Genomic DNA, 22,987 nt, shown 5'->3' with positions numbered 1-22,987 from the left:
AGTTTGTGGTCATCCACACAGTCAGAGGCTTTGGCATAGTCAATAAAGCAGAAATAGATGTTTTTCTGGAACTCTCTTGCTTTTTCCATGATCTAGCAGATGTTTGCAATTTGATCTCTGGTTCCTCTGCCTTTCCTAAAACCCGCTTGAACGTCTGGAAGTTCACAGTTCACATATTCTGAAGCCTGGCTTGGAGAATTTTGAGCATTACTTTACTAGCGTGTGAGATGAGTGCAATTGTGTCGTAGTTTGAGCATTCTTTGGCGTTGCCTTTCTTTGGGATTGGAATGAAAACTGACCTTTTTCAGTCCTGTGGCCACTGCTGATTTTTCCAAATTTGCAGGCATATTGAGTGTAGCACTTTCACAGCATCATCTTTCAGGATTTGAAATAGCTCAGCTGGAATTCCATCACCTCCACTAGCTTTGTTTGTAGTGATGCCTTCTAAGGCCCACTTGACTTCACATTCCAGGATGTCTGGCTCTAGGTGTTACAGGCATGTAATCAGACTGAATTATTATAGTGACCTTCTATTATGATCTCCACTTATGTTTATGAAACCAGTGTTAAGTAGGCTAAGCGAACAGCTCACCTGTATTAGTCTGTTGTGCTGTGTAACAATAGTTAGCATCACCGACTCAATGGACATGAATTTGACAAACTCTGGGCGATAGTGAAGGACAGGGAAGCCTGGCACGCTGCAGTCCATGGGCTGGCAAAGAGTCGGACTCGAGTGCGTGAGCAAACAACTCTGTGACAAATGACCGCTCTCAGTGGCTCCAGGCCACCCCCGATTACCGTCTCTCAGTTTTCTGTAGCCCAGGTTCGTGGGCACTGTGTAACCAGCTCCTCCGTTCAGGGTCTCGAGGGCTGCTATCGAGTTGCTCTTTTCTGGGTTCTGGATCCCTTCCAGGCTTTGCTGGCTGTTGACATGATTCAGGCTCTGCAGTTGCAGGGCTGAGGTCCCTGCTCTTTCGCTGGCAGGCGGCCCGTCCTTCCCTCAGCATCTCTCGGCCACGGGCCTCTTGTGGGCACTCTCACCACAGGCAGCTCGCTGCTTCAATCAGCAGGAGACTCTCCTTCATTTTTATTGTTTTGAGAGCTCAGCTTGACAATGACATAACCCCTAAGAAGAAAGCATTTCCGAAAGAAAATGTTACATGTGTGGAGAATTCAGAGACTGACGCCATCCCACATAGTCTCTGTGCTCTCAGCTTCTAAGCTGAAAAGACCTGGGTCCCTTATGTGGGAGTCTGCTGATATGATCAAGCTTATCTAGACTTAACTCCTCTGATTAACTCAGAATGAATGGATTGGGACATTCTGTGCCTCTGCAGAATACCTTCACATTTGCCATGTAAGGAGCACCAGTAAAGGATGGGACGTTTGATTTCTTCTCACAGTGCCCACCCACACTCCAAGAGGGGTGGTGGTGGAAATTATACTGGACCTTGGGGACCAGCAGAGAATTCTGCTTCCCAAATTGCCCAGGGGTATAAACTCAAATATCTTTGACTCTAAAACACCCCAATACAATGCACTCTTTTTGTTTCTGTCAATATTATTTTTAATACAAAGGAAAACTTTTGCATGCTACATGGGCGTGGGAACTAGTTGTTAACAAATTTTATGGCTTCAAAAGAGAAGAGGAACTGAAAGTATGCAGTCTACTCTTACCTTTACTAGCATGGGTCTCTTGTCCTTAAACACAACACGTATGTCATGTTAAGGGCTCAGTAGGGTTTCCCAGGCAGCACTAGTGGTAGAGAACCCTCCTGTCCATGGAGAAGACATAAGCGACTTGGGCTGGATCCTTGGGTCCGGAAGATCCCCTGGAGTAGGAAACGGCAGGCCACTCCAGTATTCTTGCCTGGAGAATCCCGTGGACAGAGGAGTCTGGCAGGCTACAGTCCATGGGGATGCAAAGAATTGGACATGATGGAAGCGACTTAGCACAACACACACGTCTCTTGTTAGAAACGATTAGCACAGAGACGACGTGTAATTGAGTCACTGTCTGAATTCTCTACACCTATAACATTTTCTTTTTAAAATGCTCTCTTCTTAGGGATTATGTCATTGTCAAGCTGAGCTCTCAAAACAATAAAGCAAAATACCTGTCATTTTACAATTTCCCCTTAATGCATTTGTTAAAATGGCTTTTAGAAATTTTGTTTTTTTCCAACTTCACCTGAAAGCTTACCATTCAAAACTAATGCAGAAATGTGTTGGTGTTGCTTTTCTCTCATATCCCATTAGTATTGTAATCTTCATTTATCAACATTTTTCAGAAATCTAATTATGAGTAATGAAGTAGTGCCAGTCAAGCATGCTTATTGGAAAAGATCCTGATGCTGAAAAAGATTGAAGGGAAAAGGAGATGAGGGTGGCATGGTTAGAGGAAGAGGTGGTTAGATGGTAAAATAGACTCAATGGACATGAATTGGAGTAACTCCAGGAGATAGTGGAGCACAGAGGAGCCTGATGTGCTGCAGTCCATGGGGTCACAGGAGTCAGACAAAATTAATGACTGAACAGCTACAGCATTCCTCCTCTATGTCAGTTATGGTTTATGAAACGAAGACATTTGACTGAAAAATTCTGAGAGTTCTTCAAAGCCCCAGCCAGGCCACTGGGCTGTCACACAGATGGAACCTTGTGCCATGGTCCAGGCGCAGGTCCTCACTGCCTCTTCACATTTGAGTACATTCAGAACTACCGAGTCAGGTGCACCTCCTTGAAAAGTTTGACGGCTTTTGCTTAAGATAGCTGTCAAGTCAGAAAGTGAGGCTTCAGGAAGGGCTTATCGTCTGTTGTACTTCAACAGATTTCCTTCATCAGCCAAGTTACTGTCAAAGAAATGCTCAGATGCAAAATGATAAACAGTCCAGCTGAAGCGGGTCTGTTTCATTTTGCTGCCAATATCCTCAACTAAGAGGAAATGCAAGATACTCATCTGGGCACTGGAGAGGAGGAAGAATAAAATAAAGTATTCCTTACTCACTTCATAAATAAACATCTTGAGATTATGCATTATTTATACCTCAGATTCTTTTAAAATAAAGTAGGCCAACAGGAACAAATCTTTCACACCATCATGTACTGACATAAGGAGGAGAGATTTTTCCGATTGGTTAGGTTACCATTCTCTTCCTTAATTACTCAGTTAAGTCCTTGGAAACAAACATTACAAGAGAATGAGACAGTTAACCAAAAGAACTCAGGATCATTTAGAATTAGATGCTATCTATAAATATATTCAAAAAGTATCCCTTATTCAAGATAAGGGTGAAGTAAGCCATTGGGCTTTTACCAGGGACAGTATTTGCCTGTTTCTTATCCTGCAAGGAGATCCAACCAGTCATCCTAAAGGAGATCAGTCCTGGGTGTTCATTGGAAGGACTGATGTTGAAGCTGAAACTCCAGTACTTTGGTCAGCTGATGTGAAGAGCTGACTCTTTAGAAAAGACCCTGATGCTGGGAAAGATTGAGAGCAGGAGGAACAGGGGATGACAGAGGATGAGATGGTGGGATGGTATCACCCATTTGATGGACATGAGTCTGAGTGAACTCCGGGAGTTGGTGATGGACAGGGAGGCCTGGCGTGCTGCGATTCATGGGGTCGCAAAGAGTCGGACACGACTGAGCGACTGAACTGAACTGAACTAGATGGTGAGCATAAAGTAAACGTACACTTAGCATATATTCCAACAATTTTATTTTTAGCCAAATATCCTAGAGAAATAGTATGTTTCAATAGTATGTTTTCGCAAAGAGTCGGACATGACTGAGCAACTGAACTGAACTGAACTGATCCTTTCATGGCGAGTACCTACTGAGGTCCATGTCTTGGAACAGACTGAGGTCTCTGGCGAATCTGAATTTTGAAGTTTGCCTGGTGAGTTTCCCTTTTGAATTCCTCTCCCCTAAGGACTGTCTGCTCTTCCCCAGCCTTGCTACAAGTGGCCCTTCTGGGACTACAAGGACTCTGCTCTCTCTTGCAGGTTTCCTTGTATTTGAATCTTGACTTTTTACCTTCAGTTGATTTCCTGACTCGTTTGTGTTTATGCAGAGATTTTTTTTTTTCTTTTTTCCCTCTCCATGCATTCTGGCCCAGCTGGGCTCATCCCTGACCATTCTCAATCAGGAGATTTAGAAATATATTCCAGGCATTGACTACTGTCTTCAGCCATCATTTGAGGCATATATTGGTCCTTTTTTTTTGCTGTGATTATTTTTTAATTTCTATTTTACATTAGAGTACAGTTAATTTACAATATTGTGTTAGTTTCAGGTGTACAGCAAAGTGATGTCATGCATATACATATACATATACTTTTTCAGATTCTTTTCCCATATAGGTTTTACAGAATAAAGAATAGAGTTCCCTGTGCCATACAGTAGGTCCTGTACAGTTGATTACCATAAATTATGCTCCTTGAAACAAAAACTATAACAAACCTAGACAGCATATTGAAAAGCAGAGATATCGCTTTGCTAACAAAGGTCCATATAGTCAAAGCTGTGGTTTTTCCAGTAATCATGTATGCATGTGAGAGAAGGCTGTTGAGCGCTGAAGAATTGATACTTTCGAATTGTGCTGATGGAGAAGGCTCTTGAGAGTTCCTTGGACAGCAAGAAGATCCAACCAGTCAATCCTAAAGGAAATCAGTCCTGAGTATTCACTGGAAGGACTGATGCTGAAGCTGAAACTCCAATACTTTGGGTATCTGCTGTGAAGAGCTGACTCATTGGGAAAGGCCCTGATGCTGGGAAGGATTGAAGGCAGGAGAAGGGGACGACAGAGGATGAGATGGTTGGATGTCATCATGGACTCAATGGACTTGAGTTCTAGCAAACTCTGGGAGATAGTGAAGGACAGGGAATCTTGGCATGCTGCAATTCATGGGTCCACAAAGTGCTGGAAACCACTTAGCAACCGAACAATGATATATATGCTAATCCCAAACTTCTAATGTATCTCTTCCCACACCTTTCCCCTTTGATAACCATTAGTTTGTTTTTAAAGTCTGTGAATCGGTTTCTTTTTTGTAAATGAGTTCATATGTATCATTTTTTAGATAATTTTTAATGCCGTTTGCAGCAACATAGATGGACTTTAAGATTATTATACTAAGTGATGTCAGAGAAGGACATATATCATACAACATCACTTGTACATGGAATCTAAAAAAAAAATGATACAAATGATTCATATGTTGTTATCCCCATTTTATAAACAGAGATACTGAGGCTCAGAAAATTTTCAAGTCTTGTCTTAAATCATAAACTGTTAATTGCCCACTTGGTATTTGAATCCAGTTATTCCTAAATCCAATATGACGTTAAATGTAACCTCTCCCTGTCCCATTTACAGGTTTTAACCTTTGATTCTGTTTCTTAGAGAAGCTACCTTTCAAGTGTCAAATTAGCTTCAAAGGCTGAATCATTCTATACCCAAAAGAGCAAGGGCACTCAAGTCACAGTGAGCTGGGTTTAAATCCTACAAGTGACATTTAGAAAGCTACACAACTCTGGAAAGGTGACATTTCTGCAACTCAGAGGTTTCTACCTGTAAAGCTCAAGAGATAGATACATAAACTTTTCAGGAATCTTCAGTGGAGTCTAACATCAGGCAGGCACAATAGTAGATCCTCAGTAAATGGTACGTGATATTAATGGAAGATGCCATAAAACTATTAGACACTGTAAGCTAAAGGACATACGAATAGTGTGCTTTCATAGTGTCGTTACGAGCCAGGATGTCAGAGTCATACAGCTCAGAGTAGAGGTTGATAATTAAGGTTCATGCAATGAAGAGCCAGGTATGAAACAGTGACCACAACAGTGTGTATTTCTTGCAGGTCAGTGACATTTATTGTCGTTTTCATGGCACACCCCCAACATCATTTTATCTCTAAAATGTGATTACTTCCTGAACAAAGAATCAAAGCAGGGAAACACTAACAACCCAAATAAAAGCAGTTTAATTGTGGCTCTTCCTTTATGAAATGGAGTAAAAAAGACATTATCTCCGTAACGTGTGCTTTTTCCGTCCATGAAACGGAGGACAGTTGAATGATGCACGTGTGTTTTCATCTTTATTTTGAAACTTCAAAGCATATTGTGTACCTAGGATTGCTTTCTCTTGTTCATCACTGGCAGAAACCGAGACACCTATCTACGCAAAGATCCATTTGGCCGGGTTTTGCAATGTGCACTGCAATTTAGAAAGAGAATAAAACCAGTAATGAAGGGTGGAGGAAGCTGAAGAGCTACAGAGTGGATGCTTTGTCAATGTGGATTATTTTTACTAAACAGTGTGGTCGTTTTGTATACAGTTTAGATGAAGACGCACTTTACAGATTTCTGAATCTCCTAGGTTTTAGTAGGCTTTATGGACAATTTTCTATAAAGATAAGCTGAGTCTGACCGATTTTTAAAGAAGAGTTGTCCGAGTGGAGAGGCATATGTGCTGGCAGCGGGGGGCAGACGGGAGATAAGAGGATGACCTTTCTCTAACTCACTCCCTGGGACGAGCAAACTCGGAGGCCTCTGAGCCTCGCCTGCCCACCTGCTGCACCGGGCCCCCCACCGTGCCCGTGTCCTCAGCGTCTCAGCAGCATCTCAGTGGGACCCCATGCGGAAGGGCACTTTCTCTTCCTGGAATGACTGTTTTCTGTCCACTCAGCTGACATCCGAGTCTCGTGAATGTTCCTGTGAATGGCTTTCATAGCTTGTTGCGCATCTGCATTACCCAATGAACTTCAAAAATAACAACCAACTAAAACTAGTTATTTTCCATGCCCTGACCCCAGATACGTGAACATGCAAGCAGGTGCTCCAGAACAGGCTCGTCCTTTTAGCCGCTGCAGTCCTCTCGGGGCTCTAGACCATCACACCCTCCAACGCCCCTTCCCCCGCATCCTGCCCTGCACCCCAGAACAGAGAAGCAAGTCCCAATAGTCTCCTGATGTGGGTGACTCCGGGATCTGTGGCCCCTTTCAACAGGAGGACAAGACGCCCTACTCAGGAGCCCACATCCCCTGCTTGGAGAGCTTGAGTTACTCTGGCCTGGTGTTCCCCGTGGAGGCCCCACGCACTACCTAGCTTCACGCCCCACTGGAACAGGCTCCTCCAGTGGGTCGGCTACAGCAGCAGGGTCTGGGAGCTGCTCTGTGTTCTGGTAGGGCCTGCAGTCATGGTCCCACTGTCCTCTGGGAAGGGCTGCGCAAGGATTCTCTGACGTTTATGGGCTGCGAGTCTTTGTCCAGGTGGCTGTGGATGTGGTGGGTCACCCCCTGGTGGGTGCTGGGTTCAGGTTGTGTGTGGATGGTGTTTGCATTTCTGTTGTTACCCTAAACCACCTGTGTCTTCTGCCAAGACGCTGTGCTGGAATTTCATTCCAACTTGCTCTGTCTCCTTCCTTTGTCCACATTTTCATACCGTGATTGTACTTTTTCTTGAGCCAAAGGTGATTATTCTTTTCCATGGATATTTGAGTACTTCTCTCACTATACCGCATGTAAGGTAAGGGGAGGAAAGGAGAATATGTGGCTATGTGAGTGTCTGCTTTTCTGCACCCCCTCACTTCCCCCATGCAAAGACTTAGGGAGAGGGAGAGGCAGCCATGGATGTAAGAGAAGAGCTGGACGGGGAGCTAGTTGTGGCCGTGGGGAGTGGTTTATGCCGCATGTGGAGGGCGTGTCAAGAGGGGATAGCCCCATTTGTATTGCACTCCTGACCATATGGGGCTTCCCTGGTGACTCAGATGGTAAAGAATCCGCCTGTGATGCAGGAGACCTGGGTTCAGTCCCTGGGTTGGGAAGATCCCCTGGAGGAGGGCATGGCAACCCACTCCAATATACTTGCATGGAGAATCCCATGGACAGAGGAGCCTGGCGGGCTAGAGTCCATGGGCTCACAAAGAGTTGGGCACGACTGAAGTGACTAAGCACAGTTTGAACACATGACGTGGCTGTTACAGAGCAGTATCCAAGAGGTTCCAGATGAGAATGGTATTCTGTGAACCCACGTTTTCTCTCGTAGTGTTTGTTTTTCTTTTCCATATCTCTCTGGCTGTTACTGTATGTGCTTTTTCTTCTAGATAATTTTCTTCCTTTTGCTTTATAGCTTCCTCTCTGTTACCATTTTTGCATGTGGAAATCTTTCTGATATTCTATTTTTTATTTTCTTCCTGCCACATTCTTGGCCTTTCTCCTTTTAGCAGCTAAAAGGAAATATATCTATTTTGCTATCTATCTATTTATCTAGCTTTCTATCTTCTATCCATTACAGTCTTCTCCAAGTATAATTCCTAGGTCATGATAATTACTGCAATTTAGATTTAACCTAATAGGTTTTGTTGATCACCGAAGCATTAATTTTTTCCAAAGCTCTTATTTCATCCTCCAGAGCGATCTTCCTAAAGCTGAAATACATAACCAACAGAGGAGTTTTATTTGTAAGGAAGACTTGCTGCCTCTTATAGCAATCACCCCGCTTTCATCAGGCAGTAAAGTCTAGCTCGATGTGTAAGTGAGGATATTCATCAAGCTTTTCTGGCTGCTTGACAGCGAGTCTTCAAAGTTAAAGGGTGACTCCGGAGCTTCAGGGAGACTGTTTACAAAATCGCAGCTAAATGGCTTCCAAAGCACCAGGTGGTCTGGGCAGGTGATCACACCATGGGCCATCGCCTGGAAAGCCAGAGAAACTGGGTGTAAACGGGACTGTTCTGAATTGAGATTCTTCGGATTGCAAAGTCTAGTTGGCAAATGGGCAGACCTTTCAGGCAAGCACATTGAGCCCTGCAAACAGTGACTACAGCCTCTGGGAAGAGGCCATTCTTTCCATTTCGAATCCAGAAGGACTAGTTCATGGTCCTCAGTATTTTGGTTTTTTTCCAGCCTCAATCATGTATTCATTAACGACCATCAACATTACCATCCTAAAATCTGTACAAATTATGTGCAGATTATTTGCAAATTATGTGCAGATTATGTACAAATTCTTTCAATAGTCTTACTACTCTTAAAATAAGACTCTGTTTTCCTTATGCTGACACAAACATGGCTGCTGTAATGTAGCCTTTCCTACATCCTGCCCTGAAATGAAGATTTATAATCAATTTATATTTCCTTCAGCATCACCAAGTAACAGAAGCTAAGAAACATTTCATTTTAAAATCCTGGCACCATAAAAACAATTGTCAATATGCATGTCATTGTAGTGGGTCGGGAAGAACTTTTCTCCTGTATCGTCACAGAGATTAAATTATTTCAGGGTCAGTGTATTGTGATGTTTTCTTCTGCAAGCTAGAAAACTTTATCCTACCACGGTGTTAGTTTCAAATCTAGTTACTTGACTTCCTTCATATCTGTGCAATTTTTTTGTTCATTGACAATATGACGATACAGTGAGATGTATTCTCTATTTTCAAAAATCTAAAGTGTAATAAGTTTGATAAAAATATCTATGATTTATGGTAGGTTATAAAGTGATTTAAGCATCTAGTGAAAAATGTAAATTTAATGGGGATGCAGGGGCAGAAGGTTTACATTTGACAGATGGAATCAGTAAGACTTCCTGGAGGTGGTGGTGGTACATCAGGACCCCAATAGGCTGAAGAGGAGAATTAGGGCCTCTAGAAATAGGGAGAAATGATGCATTTTTAGATGTTGTTAGCAGCAAAGGGGAAGAAATAGATGTGAGTGTTTATTGAGTACATGTGAGAGATGGTCCCTGTTAGGACATTCATAATCTTCTCTCTCGCCAAAAATATATAAGGTGTACAGGTAAAAGTTCTTCCCTGGTGGATCAGCTGGTAAAGAATCCGCCTGTAATGTGGAAGACTTGGGTTTGATCCCTGGGTTGGGAAGATCCTCTGGAGAAGAGAAAGGCTACCCACTCCAGTATTCTTGCCTGGAGAATTCCATGAACTGTGTGGGTTTTGCCTCCGTGATATCCAAAGGACCAGCTGTCCACATTTTTTGCCTGGTTTCCAAGTTTCAGATAACTATTCTGATAAAGGGAGGAAAAGGTGCGTCTTGTGAGGCCCTGGTTTAGCTTTCAGAAATGAGCAGTAGGGGAAGGTGAAGATAGAATTAGTCAGTCTCACACAAAGAATGGAGGGGCCAGATTTATTAAGCAAAGGTGTCTGAATCTCATCCAAAAGGTAATGAGGAGACGTTTAGGGAGAATGATCCGGTCAAAGATTTACTTTAGGAAAATTAATATGAAAGCACTTTGCAGAACTGATAAGTTCTGGAGAGAATGACCTGCTAGGAAATTGCTTAGGTCCAGAGCAGAAGAGGGGTGGGGAGAGAGGGAGACTCACAAGGACAGTAGATGACAGTCTGTGCTCACACACATCCGTCTTGTGGTTATTACCCAGTGCCCACGATGACATTGCCTGTTTACCTGCATTTGAAAAGGCAGAGAAAACAAATTGTAGAAAATATGGGTGTCAGGGAATCCTATAAGAAGCTGGTTTAACAGTAGTGTAAGTGAAACTGGTGTTGTATTAAAAAGATTTTATCTGCATTTATGACCCTTGGTAAATTTCATTTATAATAATAGATGAAAAGGCTAAAAGTTTTTCTAATATCTAATAGAATTAATTATAAATCAAGATACTTATCTAATTTGTGGCTGTCAGAATGCAGATGTAATTAGGGTTTGAGAGCTTTTCTGCAGAAGGAAGAAATGATCATGAAGTTCAGACATTTAGAATATAAAGGGAAAAGCACCTACTAATGTGGGCAAGTCAACCATCAGTGACGAGATCAAGGGAATAAGAAAGCCTGAGAACCAGACATTTAAGGAAAATAGAAAGATTTCACCAAATGGTGGTGGTGGTGGTTTAGTCGCTAAATCTTGTCTGACTCTTGGTGACCCCGTGGACTCTAGCCCGCCAGGCTTCTCTGCCCATGAGATTTCCTAGGCCAGAATACTGTAGCAGATTGCCATTCCCTACTCAGGGGATCTTGCCAACCCAGGGATCGAACCCTGGTCTCCTGCTTTTCAGGCAGATTCTTTACCGACTAAGCCACCAAGGGAAGCCCTTCCGCAAGTAATTTTCACTATTTAATGTTTCTTTTGTGTCCGTCCCATGAACCGATCAGTGAGGCTAAGCACTATCGACTCCCTCGTGGCTTGTCAAGCTCTAAGATGCAAAGACGGGAAAATAAGGGTCCTCACACTTGGAAAACCGGGTTCCACAAGCAAGTAGACGTCTGCAGTGGTTGTGGTGGTGGTTTAGTCGCTGAGTCATGTCCGACCCGTGTGACCCCATGGACTGCAGCCTGCCAGGCTCTTCCGTCCTGCACACCCAATTACAAATGAGCACACCCAAGGGATCAAGTGCTGAAGCTGTAAAGGTGGTGCATTCACATGGCCTCTTGTGGGCAGGGCCAGGCAAGACTTCGCAAGGACGCTTGGCACAGACTTTACAGGTAACTGGGGATTCCTTTCGAATGCACCCCAGGGCAAACGCAGATGAGGAGGCCTGCGGATTGAGGGTCTGGAAATCACAAGTGTTTTGGTTTCAGTATTGCAGAAGACAGTGTAATTAAGTTTGGATAACTCGGCTAGGAAAAAATCCTGAGGGACTGTGATAAAGAATTTGAGCTATGAGGACTTCCCTGGTTGGTCCAGTGGTTAAGACTCCGTGCTCCCAATGCAGGGGGTCCAGGTTCAATCCCTGGTCTGGGAACTAAGATTCCACATACTGCATGGCACAGCCTAAAACAAGCAAAACACCATAAATATAAAAGAAAGGGGGGCAGAAAACGCAAGTACCTAAATAAACATTAAAAAAAAGAAAAAGAATTTCAGCTGTGAATAGCAATTTTTTATGATTATTTTTAGGGCCATATTCTAGGAGTGTTGCTTTTTATAATGGTTAGTAATTCAAAATATCTCTATAGAGAATATTAGAAATATATTTTGTAGAAAGATGTAAACTGTAAATGAATATTTTTTTTTACAAAGATAAAACCAGTACTTTAATTTAAAGTCCTTACCTTCTGCCCTCTGGCCTCCAGCCTGGAGACTCTGGGTGACACATTCGCCCCTTGGGTGGAAAGCTGCTGCTGTAGGTGAAGCAGTAGGTGCTGCTGCTGTGGGTGAGTAGCTGGGAAGAGCGTTCCGGCCAGAATGATTCAGCCGTGCTCTCTTAGCGCATGTGCACAGTTGCTGAGTTGTGTCTGACCCTTTGCGACCTTTTGGATTAGAGCTCACCAGGCTCCTCTGTCCATGGAACTCTCCAGGCAAGAATACTGGAGAAGGTTGCCATTCCCTCCCCCAGGGAACCATCCCAACCCAGGGATGGAACCTGTGTCTCCTGTGTCTCTTGTAGGTGGATTCTTTACCTGCTGAGCCATTGACACATAGTTCACAGTATTATCAGCCTTGATTAAGAGAAGACAGTCATTTTATATTTTTACTTCAGCATGATGACATCATCTGACATTTCTGACTAATCACCGTGTCCCTGAAGAAACTCACTTTTCTCATATTTTAAGGAGTAGTAGAGAGTTTATGAATTTCAATTACCACAGAAGACCTTTTGAAATCAATATGGAGAAAGATCAGATTTATTAACATATATTTTGTCTCATCATTTGGTAAGGTAAAGTAGGATACGTGAAACATTGGAATTTGTAAGAAGATTTTTAACAGTTGTAGTGAAATTGGAAGTATTCTACTTATATGAAGTATTTATACCAAAATACTGACATGGTTATTGTGAATAAAATAAGATCGAAAATGTGGGAGTATGGAGAGTCACACCTTGCTGGTTACTCTCTAATTGATGTCATTTCTCTGGGCATTCATTTTCTTTACAGATTTCACTAACACTTAGAACACTGAAAATGAGGAGAGTTAAAATCATTTTTAGAATATCAAGAAAGACATCACTTCTATAAAAATAAATAAGAAATTCTATTGATTCTAATGTTATGCCATAGATTACCATTTCTCACTGTAAAGTACAATTTTAGAATACGTGCTGCCTCTTAAAAATGAGTTTTACCTTTCTTGGTTGATAATTTTGTATCTGCATATTCTTCCTGAATGCCAGTGCCATGAAACGTTCATGGAAATTTCCATGAAACTTCTGCTGCTGATTGCATGAGGGAAGTGTGGTGGTGAGACGGATGCTGAAGCAGTTGGTGATTGCTGGCCATGGTCCTTAATTGCCAACCTGTGTTCGAGTGCCACTTTTTAGAGCCATTGAATCAATCCTCTACAGTATTTAGCAATAATCGGCGCCTTAGTCAAGGTAATTGTCACACAGTTGAGAGCAAAGTGTAGGCTTTGTAATAAGGAAAACACATATGCAAGTATCTGACTACCTTTTGGCTGTCTTGGGGGTGGCTCTCTACCTCTCTTGAGCTTGTGTTTCCTCATTTCTGAAGTGGTGATGATCACGCTTACCTTTCAATGAAGAATAAGCACTAATGTAAGCAGGTCTGCCATTGAAACGAAATTTTGCAATCCACTTTGCATCTCCTTCAATACGCTTTTACAGACTACACATTAGAAAACTGTTTTTATTTTTTGGAAATGCCTCAATTTTTTTTTAAGTGCATTAACCAGCTTGAGAATGTTATCCACTAGATGAGATCCATATCATTGTTTACAATTCTCACTCCTGCTAATAATTTTTGTACAATCCACCTGTATTGCTTGCACAGTAATAGTGATTTATGAAAAGAAATGAAACTCTAGTAAGCTTTAAATCAATTTAAGGACTTCCCACTATGGTTTATGGTTCAAATTCCATTCTATTATTAAATATTTCATTGTAAAGGACTTAGTTGGTTTTGATGCAGTTTTCAAAAGAATTATACCTCTGAAATTTCTAAAAATTCAGCTGTAGGTTTAAGATGGACATGGTGTGTAAGAATATAAATGGTGATTCATTTATAACAGCAGGACAGTGGTCACTGAGGAGTCCAGGGTATGAAGTGCTCAGAGGTATGAGTACCTGGGAATAACTCAGGGTCCATATTTCTTGGCAGCAAATGAAAATAGGTAACATGAATCAGACACTGGGCAGAGTGCTTCACCTGTATTATTCTCTCAAACGTTCTTACAAAAGCCTGTGAGTTAGGTACTATCACCATCTCCATTTTGCAGAGAAGAAAACAGCACTGGGAGTCAGTTGATTTGCCAAGGGTGACAACACAAGGCTTGGCCTGCCCTAGATGGGCACGTCCTGGAGCACACAGATTATCTTCTGGGGAGCCGTGCATGCCATCCGCAGTGTCAGCAGCTGCTGCCAAGCCGCTTCAGTCGTGTCCGACTCCGTGCGACCCCATAGACGGCAGCGTCAACAGTTACTGCCATCTAAATTTGAGTTTCTGACCTTCGCTCAACATAGTGAAGAGTTGAGACTTTTCTAGGATCCACCTTACCTGTTCTCCTGCCCAAGTTCATATCTGGGTTTACGCCACTTGGCTTAAATCCTGGTTATTTATTTAAAACTATTTCTTAAAGTATGCTTCACTCTACATTTCTTCTCTTGGCAGTAGAGGTTTGGTTATTACTATTAAAATGAATAATGAAAAAATAAATTGGCAGCAACAACAACAGCCGCAAAATCCAGGCAGAGACATTTGCTTTAATCAGCAGATTTTGCTTCACCAGATGAAATTATGTGGCAGATATATTAATTTAAAAAACCCTAGCACAAAAATTGAGAATTAAGTTATAACTTTAAGGGTAGAGCCTCCTTAGAGACTGCTAAACATGTTTTCAAAGTACACACACTGGGTGGATGGTTATATAATTGGAAGTTGTTTATAGTACAGCATCACCTTGGTTACTGTGCAGGAGCTAAGAAGATGGCTTGTTAAAAAAGCGTGGAATGATGTGGTTGCATTCAGTGGGGTGTAGTAACCCAGTGGATAAGGATGGAAGTGAAAGTGTTTACGTGTAATAACTGTCCTCCTTTAAAGTAGTTCTACTTATAAACTTTCAGAATGCAGTTTTTTTTTCACTTAACATTTAATTATACTAAATTCTATATAAACTTTTTCAGTATTCTATTTTGTTTTACTTTTATTTATCATACTAATAATTTGTGATGTTAAGATAATATTATTTATTTAAAATCCAATATGCTAATATTTTGAAGGATGTTTGAATCTAATCTGGTAAGTTTGGCTGGTGGAAAGTTATTCTAGATATTTGATAATCATGGCTACTTGATTTTGGGGGCTTCCTTGATGGCTCAAGCAGGTAAAGAACCTGTCTGCAATGCAGGAGACATGGGTTTGATCCCTGGTTTGGAAAGATCCCCTGGAGAAGGGAATGGCAACCCACTCTGGTATTCTTCCCTGGAGAATACCAGGGAAAGAGGAGCCTGGTGGGCTGCAGTCCAAAGGGTTGCAAAGAGGCAGACATGCCTGAGCACACAGACAAGCATACATTGTATTTTATATGAATTTTTCTCTGATGCCATCATACCTGCTCCAACTTTCACATCATGTAAAATATGAGACATCTGATGAATATTTATTGAATGCTGACTAAATTTAAGGAACTGCCCAAGTCATTTGGAAAAGTGAAGCAGGGGAGTTGTAATAATAGAAAAGGCGGGACAAGTACACAGAGACTGTGGGGCACCATTCTTTTTCCGGTTTTCATTAGGCTGGAGTGCACATGTCCTCCGTGTTTTTGATGATCCACAGAAGATTTCATGCAGAAGAGATGATTCTAGGAATATACATTGAATGGACTTTATATGGAACTGCCTTAAATTGGTTCAATATGCATTGTTCAAACTAGAATTAATAGATAGTATCAGGCCAGCATGAGGAGAAATGATTTGTGCAAAGATAGCTTGCTGGCCTTCATGACTTTTCACACAAGTCATGTGAAAAAAAAGTGAAAGTGTTGCAATCCCATGAACTGTAGCCTGCCAGGCTCCCCTGTCCGTGGGATTCTCCAGGCAAGAATACTGGAGTGGGTAGCTATTCCCTTTTCCAGGGGATCTTCCCAAGGTAGGGATCAAACCCAGGTTTCCTGTGTTGCCGGCAGATTCTTTACTGTCTGAGCCACCAGGGGTTATATTCCAGCGCATTTGGTTGAGCACAGGCAGAAGGACCACCACCCAAAAATACAAGAGCAAGAATTCTGGCAAATTTGGGGACAGGAGGTTCTCTGTGTCCCAGATCCTTATCACAGGATCAAGGTCATGGGTTCAGAAACTCTGGTCATGAATCTATTCCACAGTGGGGTAGTAGGAGCCAAACAGGACTGGGTTATTCCCTAAGTGACTCAAGGAAGGGGTAAACTAAGGGAGTATGGCTGGTTAGAGTTGATCAATGCAGCTAAGTGGTGCAGACAGCGATAATATCACATCCTCAGTATTTACAAAACAGGAACTAAACTGGGGTCCAAAGGGGCCGGAGAGCAGAAGCTGAAAATCCTGCTGCCGGGCTGGGTGCTGGGCAAGAGCTGGATGAAGTCTGTGCAAGATGCTTTGTTCCTTCTTCTTAGATGCTGGTTTTCTGATGTTTGGACAAGTCTACGGTGTAAAAGTGACAAGACTTAGCTGGATGGTCTTTCTTACTTTTCCTGATTATTTTGGGAAATATCTTTTACTTCAGGAGAAATCAAGGGAAGACTTCATGGGAAATGCCATTCCAACTGCATCTTGAATATGTGGGTCAGATTTCCAAGGTGGTGATATCAGTGGAGACGGGCGGAAGGCGAGCAGTACCCAAGAGGGTGTCAGGAGTGGGGGTGTGTGGAGGAGGAGACGGCAAGAGGCCTGGTCCTGTCTCTGTCTCCCTCTGAGTCTCCAGCTCAGACCTCCCACTCCCGCCCTCCTCTCTCCAGCCTTCATTGTCCTCATATCAGTACCCTTAACAGCTGGCTACTGCACTTCTCAATGTGACCAAAGAATCTTCTTAGCGTTGTCATCTGTGTGTCTAACAAGGGAGGGCGAGAGGGTACAAGACATCACTGATAGGTACTTTCTTCCGTGCTGTCCGCTTTAGGAGATGTTACCCATGTACGGCTATGCTAATGTAGTTCCTAGCCAGCTTCTCAATAGGTCCTTGTGGCTACTGTGTGAGAGAGTTCCGGTTGGTTCACATTTTCATGCCCACAGAAAGTTCTCACCAGCAGCTTGATCTGCTTGATGTTTTAATTAGCTCATATGTGATAAAAATAACTTTAAGTCACGTGTGCTCCTGCAGCTTTATAGTGGATAGATACTGAACATTATCTTACCTAGGTATAAAGTACGTGAAAACTCACTTCTCTTCTCCCCTAGAAAACAAATTATCCAGGCAATTAAACTCTTGATTTCTCTATGACAACCAGTGACATAAACTTCTGAGGTCAATGAAACGTTTTTGTCAGAATCGGAATGAGTTTTCTTAAGCGTTCATTTATCTTATAAAAACAACATCTTCAGGCCATAAGCCCATCACCTAAAATACACGAAAACTGAAAACTGCATATTATGCTGTTTTTTCAAAACACCAAAGCAAATAATATATCTTCTTTTTGAGTAGGGACTTTACTGGATAGGTGGTGAATATTGTTCATGTGTGTTTGGCATTTTTTAGGGGGGGGGGCAAGAAATCAAGAAAGGAGAATAAGAGAAAATACTTGAGGAAGCATAATGTTAAGCAAACTGGGAGAGAAAACCTAAAGATAATGATAAAATGACAATGCTAAGAAAGCCTTTGGAGAAGGAAATGGCAACCCACTCCAGTATTCTTGCCTGGAGTATCTCATGGACAGAGGAGCCTGGTGGGCTACAGTACAGGGGTTCGCAAAGGGTTGGACACGACTGAGCGACTTGGCACAAGAAGGCCTTATGGATGCTTTGAATGGACACAGTGACTCAAACTTTAACAGGGCCCTGCACATTAACTAGGGTTTCCCTGGTGTCTCAGACAGTAAAGCGTCTGCCTGCAATGCAGGGGACCTGGATTCCATCCCTGGGTCGGGAAGATGCCCTGGAGAAGGAAATGGCAACCCACTCCAGTATTTTAGCCTGGAAAATTCCAATAACATCTATCCAGGAAAAAAAAAAAAGAGCATCTGAATGAAATGAGTGCACTGTGAAATCATTACTCAGCAGACCCACCCTTCTGGTTCCTGAGAAAATAAATATGTAAGTTTATTGATGACTCGGGGTGGAGGGGTGAGCTTAGTTGTCAGCAGGCTCTTCAACAGTGGTGTCTACCTCTGTGTTCATAAACTTTAGCCCTTGGGCTTGCTGTTGATCAAGCCCTACACAGTGGGTTGTATCCTTCCTCCATTTTTTTTTTTTTTCTCCTGAGAAATACATCAACACAAGATGCTCAAGAAAAGGTACTCTTCTGAAGTCTGATAAAGTCAGGGATGTGCTGTGCCCAGTATGTCCTGTCTTCGCACTCTGTGGAGTCCTGCAGCGAGAGGACCGCCTCAACTTGGCAGCACATAACATGGTCTGACTACAGATTCCCTGATACTTTGGTTTGACACCTTGAAACAGTGTGCACGCCACCCTCATGTTCTGTAAGGTGGACTTGACATACACCCCATTGGTCAGAGAGAACAGCTGAAATGACAAAATCACTCTAGAAACTCTGTGGTATTAGGATGTTGGACGATTTAGGGGTGAAGTAGCATCATGTCTGTAACTTAATTATAAGTAATTCAGCCAAAAAGTATTAATGTTTATGTGCAGTATAGGTGTATATATGTATATGTACACACACAGAGCACACTCAAAATATGGGAAAATGTTCATTATGAGTGAATTGCAGGGAAGGTGATAATTTGTAAGATTTTTGAAATATCTCCAGGTTTGAAAACTTATTATATATAAAGAGGGAAATCTATAACACAAACACAAGTGCTTTGATTATTTTGGACAGTGAAGAGTTTGCAATGTGTCAGAGTTGATTAGTAGAGGAAAAAAATTAGATTCAAAAAGAAGTAAGAGAGGGGAAGATTCATGTTATTAACTGTAGGCCGCTATATACAAAGAGAAATGTTTTAGGGGTCATTGTTCCCATTGCCTTGTTCCTTTAGGGGTTATGGCTCCGTTTTTAAGTCTCTACCTTATACTCTTCCATCCAGCTGATGGGAACGTTGCCCAGAAGATGGTGAGGGTGTCATTTGTGCTTATTCCCGTCCTGTGCACTCCAGACCTCAGCGTGCCAGAGAAGCTTGCCAACTTGGAATGGTGTGATGTTGCCAAGTAGGTAGGGAAGGTGTCCTGAAAAAGGGCTTTCAGGGTTTACCGGAAGGCCCAGCTGCTTGACCACGTCAAGCCAACAGCTTGCAAAGCGCCTTAGCCAAGACTGGCCTGCCCTTGATCCTTCCTTCAACTGGCTATTAACCCCCAGCTTGTGCTGGCTCTGAGACGCGCTGTGTAATAGATTGCATGTCATCGTGTATGCTTCTAGGGCACCCGCATTGGCATGCAGTATTTTCTGCCTAACTTGTCAAGGACTTTAGTTCGAAGGTTGTAGCACACAGAGGTGGGTGTTCCAGTCTTCAGATTCTGCCTGGCTCTGTCGTTAGCTGAAACAATATTGCGAACGTTGCTCTTGCCCTAAGGGAAAGAGAAAAATCACTTAGTTCCCTGCAGTTTCCGAGATGCTTCATTTACTATTGTCAAGTCCTGCTAATGTGCGCTTTCAACAATGCTGGTGTCTTTGCGCCCCACGCCACCCCCTTTGTAAGCATTTCTTTTTTTCATTCTTTTCTTCCTCCCTCCCCCTCCCCTATTTTTTGGTTTAAGCTTCACAGTAGGTTATGAAAATGGTAAATTGATTTTGGTCATATTGCTGATACAATTTTTAACAATAAAGTCTCCTTCCTCCTTCACTGCTCCTGCCATAGTACTCATGAAAGTTTTCAGAGTTCTTGTGATCTTCTGTCAGTTCTTATGGTATTTCGATAACTTTAATATATGGTTCTGTTTGTTGCATTTTATGATGTACATAAAACTTTAAGAATACATGTTATGTCGTTGTTGTATTTGCTAATTGCTATTAATACTCATAGACTTGAATATCTTGCAGAATAAGGCACTAAAGCTGCAAAGAATCCTCAAAAATCATAGTGTCATATCACTACCAATAATTCATCTTCCTTTTCACATTAAAGCTAATATTAATCTCTGGAAATTAATAATTATAAAATATATTGCTAGTAAATGATAAAATGATAAAACTTGACATCTTTATCACGCCTTATATATTTTTTCTTTTAGAATACGAAAGAATGGTAACACATTTACAAGAGACTTGGAAAATACAGAAAAAGGTTATATAAAGTTCTACTACATATTAAAATTATTTTTATTAGATAAACTAAGATTTTAGTTGGAATTTGAACATCACACTCTCAAAAATTACTAGAATGAATATACAGAGTATTAGAAGGATGTAGTAGACCTAAAAACTTCCCTGATGGCTCAGTGGTGAGGAATCCTCCTGCTCATGCAGGAAATTCAGGTTTGACCCATGATTTGGGAAGATCCCTTGGAGAAGGAAATAGCAACCCACTCCCGTATTCTTACCCAGGAAATCCAATGGACAGAGGAGCCTGACAGGCTACACTCCATGGGGTCACAAAGAACTGGACACAATTGAATGATTAAACAACAATAACAACAAAGTGGAACTGAAAAACACTGTGAACCAATTCAAAATAATTAAGATTTATATAATATTCACACAGTAGTAGAATACAAATTCTATTCAAGTTCCCATAGGCTAGGAGACCCTGGAACATATCCAGGGATAAACAACAAGGTGCCGAATTTTCATGGTCTAAAATATTGAAATCATATAGAGTCTGTTATCTTATCACTGTGGAATTGTGTTAGAAATCAGTATCAAAAAATATTTGAAAATAACCCAGTTCCGAAAATCTAGCCTCATATCACTGCAAATATATATGTATAATTCATCTTCCCTTTCACACAGAAACTAAATATTAATCTCATAATTCATAATTTGAAAGTATCTTGCCAGAAAATAATTATAAAACTTTATTATTACATCTTTATTATGCTTTACAGTTTACAGTGTATTCTCACCGACAATATTAGTAGAGATGGCTACTAGACAAAGGACACTTGGATATGTCTGCAGAGCCCGTTTTTGGAAGTTAGCAAAGCAAACGGAGTTGCATAAGACTTTAGGATCGTTTCTGTTTTCTCGTTATTGTCTGCACTAATTGTTTTTACTAAACCACACATGTTTGAATGTCTCAAGGTTTTTGTTCTTAATGATCAACCATGTTTACTATTTATTCATAATTTCTACATGTTCTTAATGCTAATAGTAAAATTTTAAACAAATCCTTATGCCATGGCATTTTATGATACCCCACCTATCAAGAAGTAAAGTTAAGATCAAAAGGACTCTTTAGTAATTTTAGAAATTTGGAAGTCGGTTATTTTACTGGTAAGTGTGTCCGGATACAGTTAGCTTTTGTAGATGTAGAGGTAAATGATTCAAAAGAAACTTGCCCTAGTTTACAGGCTGATACTATTCTGCATGGGGTTATTTGAGAGAAATGATCAGAGATGTTTATCTTTTTCTAAATGTTTTTGCAGCTTTTGCATGTATTATTTGAATGCCATTTGTCTAGACAAAGCACCCATTTCCACACAGGATTTCTGAGTGTGCTAAGCCCCTTTGGGCTTGTGTTTTATTTTGTGTGTGACTTCATGTTGGAAAGTCTTCATTGGAAATTTCAGCGAACTGTGATGATCCCATTCAAATCATGAGAAGTTTGGGGCTAAAAGATACAAGTTTAAGAGGAAAAATCAGAAGCCTTGAAGACTGGGTAGAGATGCATAAAATAAAATCTGGGAGCAGGGGCCTCTACATTTCAAATGGTCTTACATCATCATCCTTTTAAAAATGTCTACTGCAAAGTATGTGATTAATTTCCTTGTGTTGCAGATACCCTTAGCCAGCTCTCCCAGCAGCAAGCTGGTTGCTACTTTGCTGAGTAAGTCACAGGGCTCATTTTTCCAAGAAGAAGGAAAAATGTTTCACTCTTTTGAGCAAAGAACTGCATTTTCTAAATTTTAATTGTTGGATCTTCATTGTAACATTTATTCTACTAATGTTTCCAAATGTTCAGGAGGAGTTAAGTCTCAGTGTGGATCCGCATTGACTGGCTGCTCTCTCTGCCTGTTTTCCCAGCAGGTAGACCGACCTACAACAGCTTTTATGTCTACTGCAAAGGCCCGTGTCAAGGAGTGCAGCCGGGAAAGCTCAGGGTGCGTTGCAGCACCTGCCAACAAGCAACACTCACCTTGGCCCAGGTAAGGAGATGCGGCATGGGCAGCCTGCCCGGAAAAAGGAATGTGTATTCCTAGATTGCCTTTCAGGGTTTCTCATCAGATATCACCCATCACCGGAAATTTGCCTTCCATGTGCTTGTAATGATTAACGGTATCTGAAGTTTCATTTAAAAATACACAGCTCTGTAAAAGTTTGGGTAGGATGGCGTCAGTACCCCCATTTCTTTAATCCAGGCCTATTGACAGGAAATATCAGTTCAGTTCAGTTCAGTCGCTCAGCCGTGTCCGACTCTCTGCGACCCCATGGACTGCAGCACACCAGGCCTCCCTGTCCATCGCCACCTCCTAGAGTTTACCCAAACTCATGTCCATCATGTCAGGGAGGCCATCCAACCATCTCATTCTCTTTCTTCCCCTTCTCCTCCCGCCTTCAATCTTTCCCAGCGTCAGGGTCTTTCCAGTGAGTCATTTCCTCGCATCAGGTGGCCAAGTATTGGAGTTTCAGCTTCAGCATCAGTCCTTCCAATGAATATTCAGGACTGATTTCCTTTAGGATGGACTGGATGGATCTCCATTCAGGAAATATAGAGGCTGATTGGGCGTATCTTACAGAAGCAGGCAGGAAGGATACCTTTGAAGATCCTGGGAACATTTCATATCTGGACCTGTGTGATATGAACATGGTTGTATGCTGAT

The 22,987-nt window shown here is 41.8% G+C and overlaps 1 protein-coding gene and 1 long non-coding RNA gene across 9 annotated transcripts in view; one reads left to right on the top strand and one right to left on the bottom strand.

The window, feature by feature from the left end:
• Positions 1-22,987, top strand: part of PRKN (parkin RBR E3 ubiquitin protein ligase) — a 1,201,168-nt gene that overhangs the window by 402,311 nt on the left and 775,870 nt on the right. For all 7 annotated transcript variants that reach the window (XM_055536152.1, XM_055536157.1, XM_055536158.1 and 4 more), the window contains one exon: positions 22,191-22,312. In XM_055536152.1, coding sequence (XP_055392127.1) covers positions 22,191-22,312 — 122 coding nt within the window. The remainder of the gene's footprint in view (positions 1-22,190; positions 22,313-22,987) is intronic.
• On the bottom strand, positions 4,028-12,146 carry LOC129620241 (uncharacterized). Of its 2 annotated transcripts, none has more exons than XR_008698452.1 (4): positions 12,024-12,146; positions 11,200-11,742; positions 10,337-10,419; positions 4,028-8,696 (listed from the first exon to the last, which is right to left on the bottom strand). It is a non-coding gene; the product is annotated as an uncharacterized LOC129620241 (long non-coding RNA). The 2 variants fall into 2 exon arrangements; XR_008698453.1 differs by having other exon boundaries at positions 11,200-11,321; positions 12,024-12,134.

Source organism: Bubalus kerabau, chromosome 9 (genome assembly GCF_029407905.1).
Source record: "Bubalus kerabau isolate K-KA32 ecotype Philippines breed swamp buffalo chromosome 9, PCC_UOA_SB_1v2, whole genome shotgun sequence".
Taxonomy (NCBI): domain Eukaryota; kingdom Metazoa; phylum Chordata; class Mammalia; order Artiodactyla; family Bovidae; genus Bubalus; species Bubalus kerabau.
Note: the sequence above shows the minus strand (reverse complement) of the source record. Positions and strands in the feature narration are given on the sequence as shown.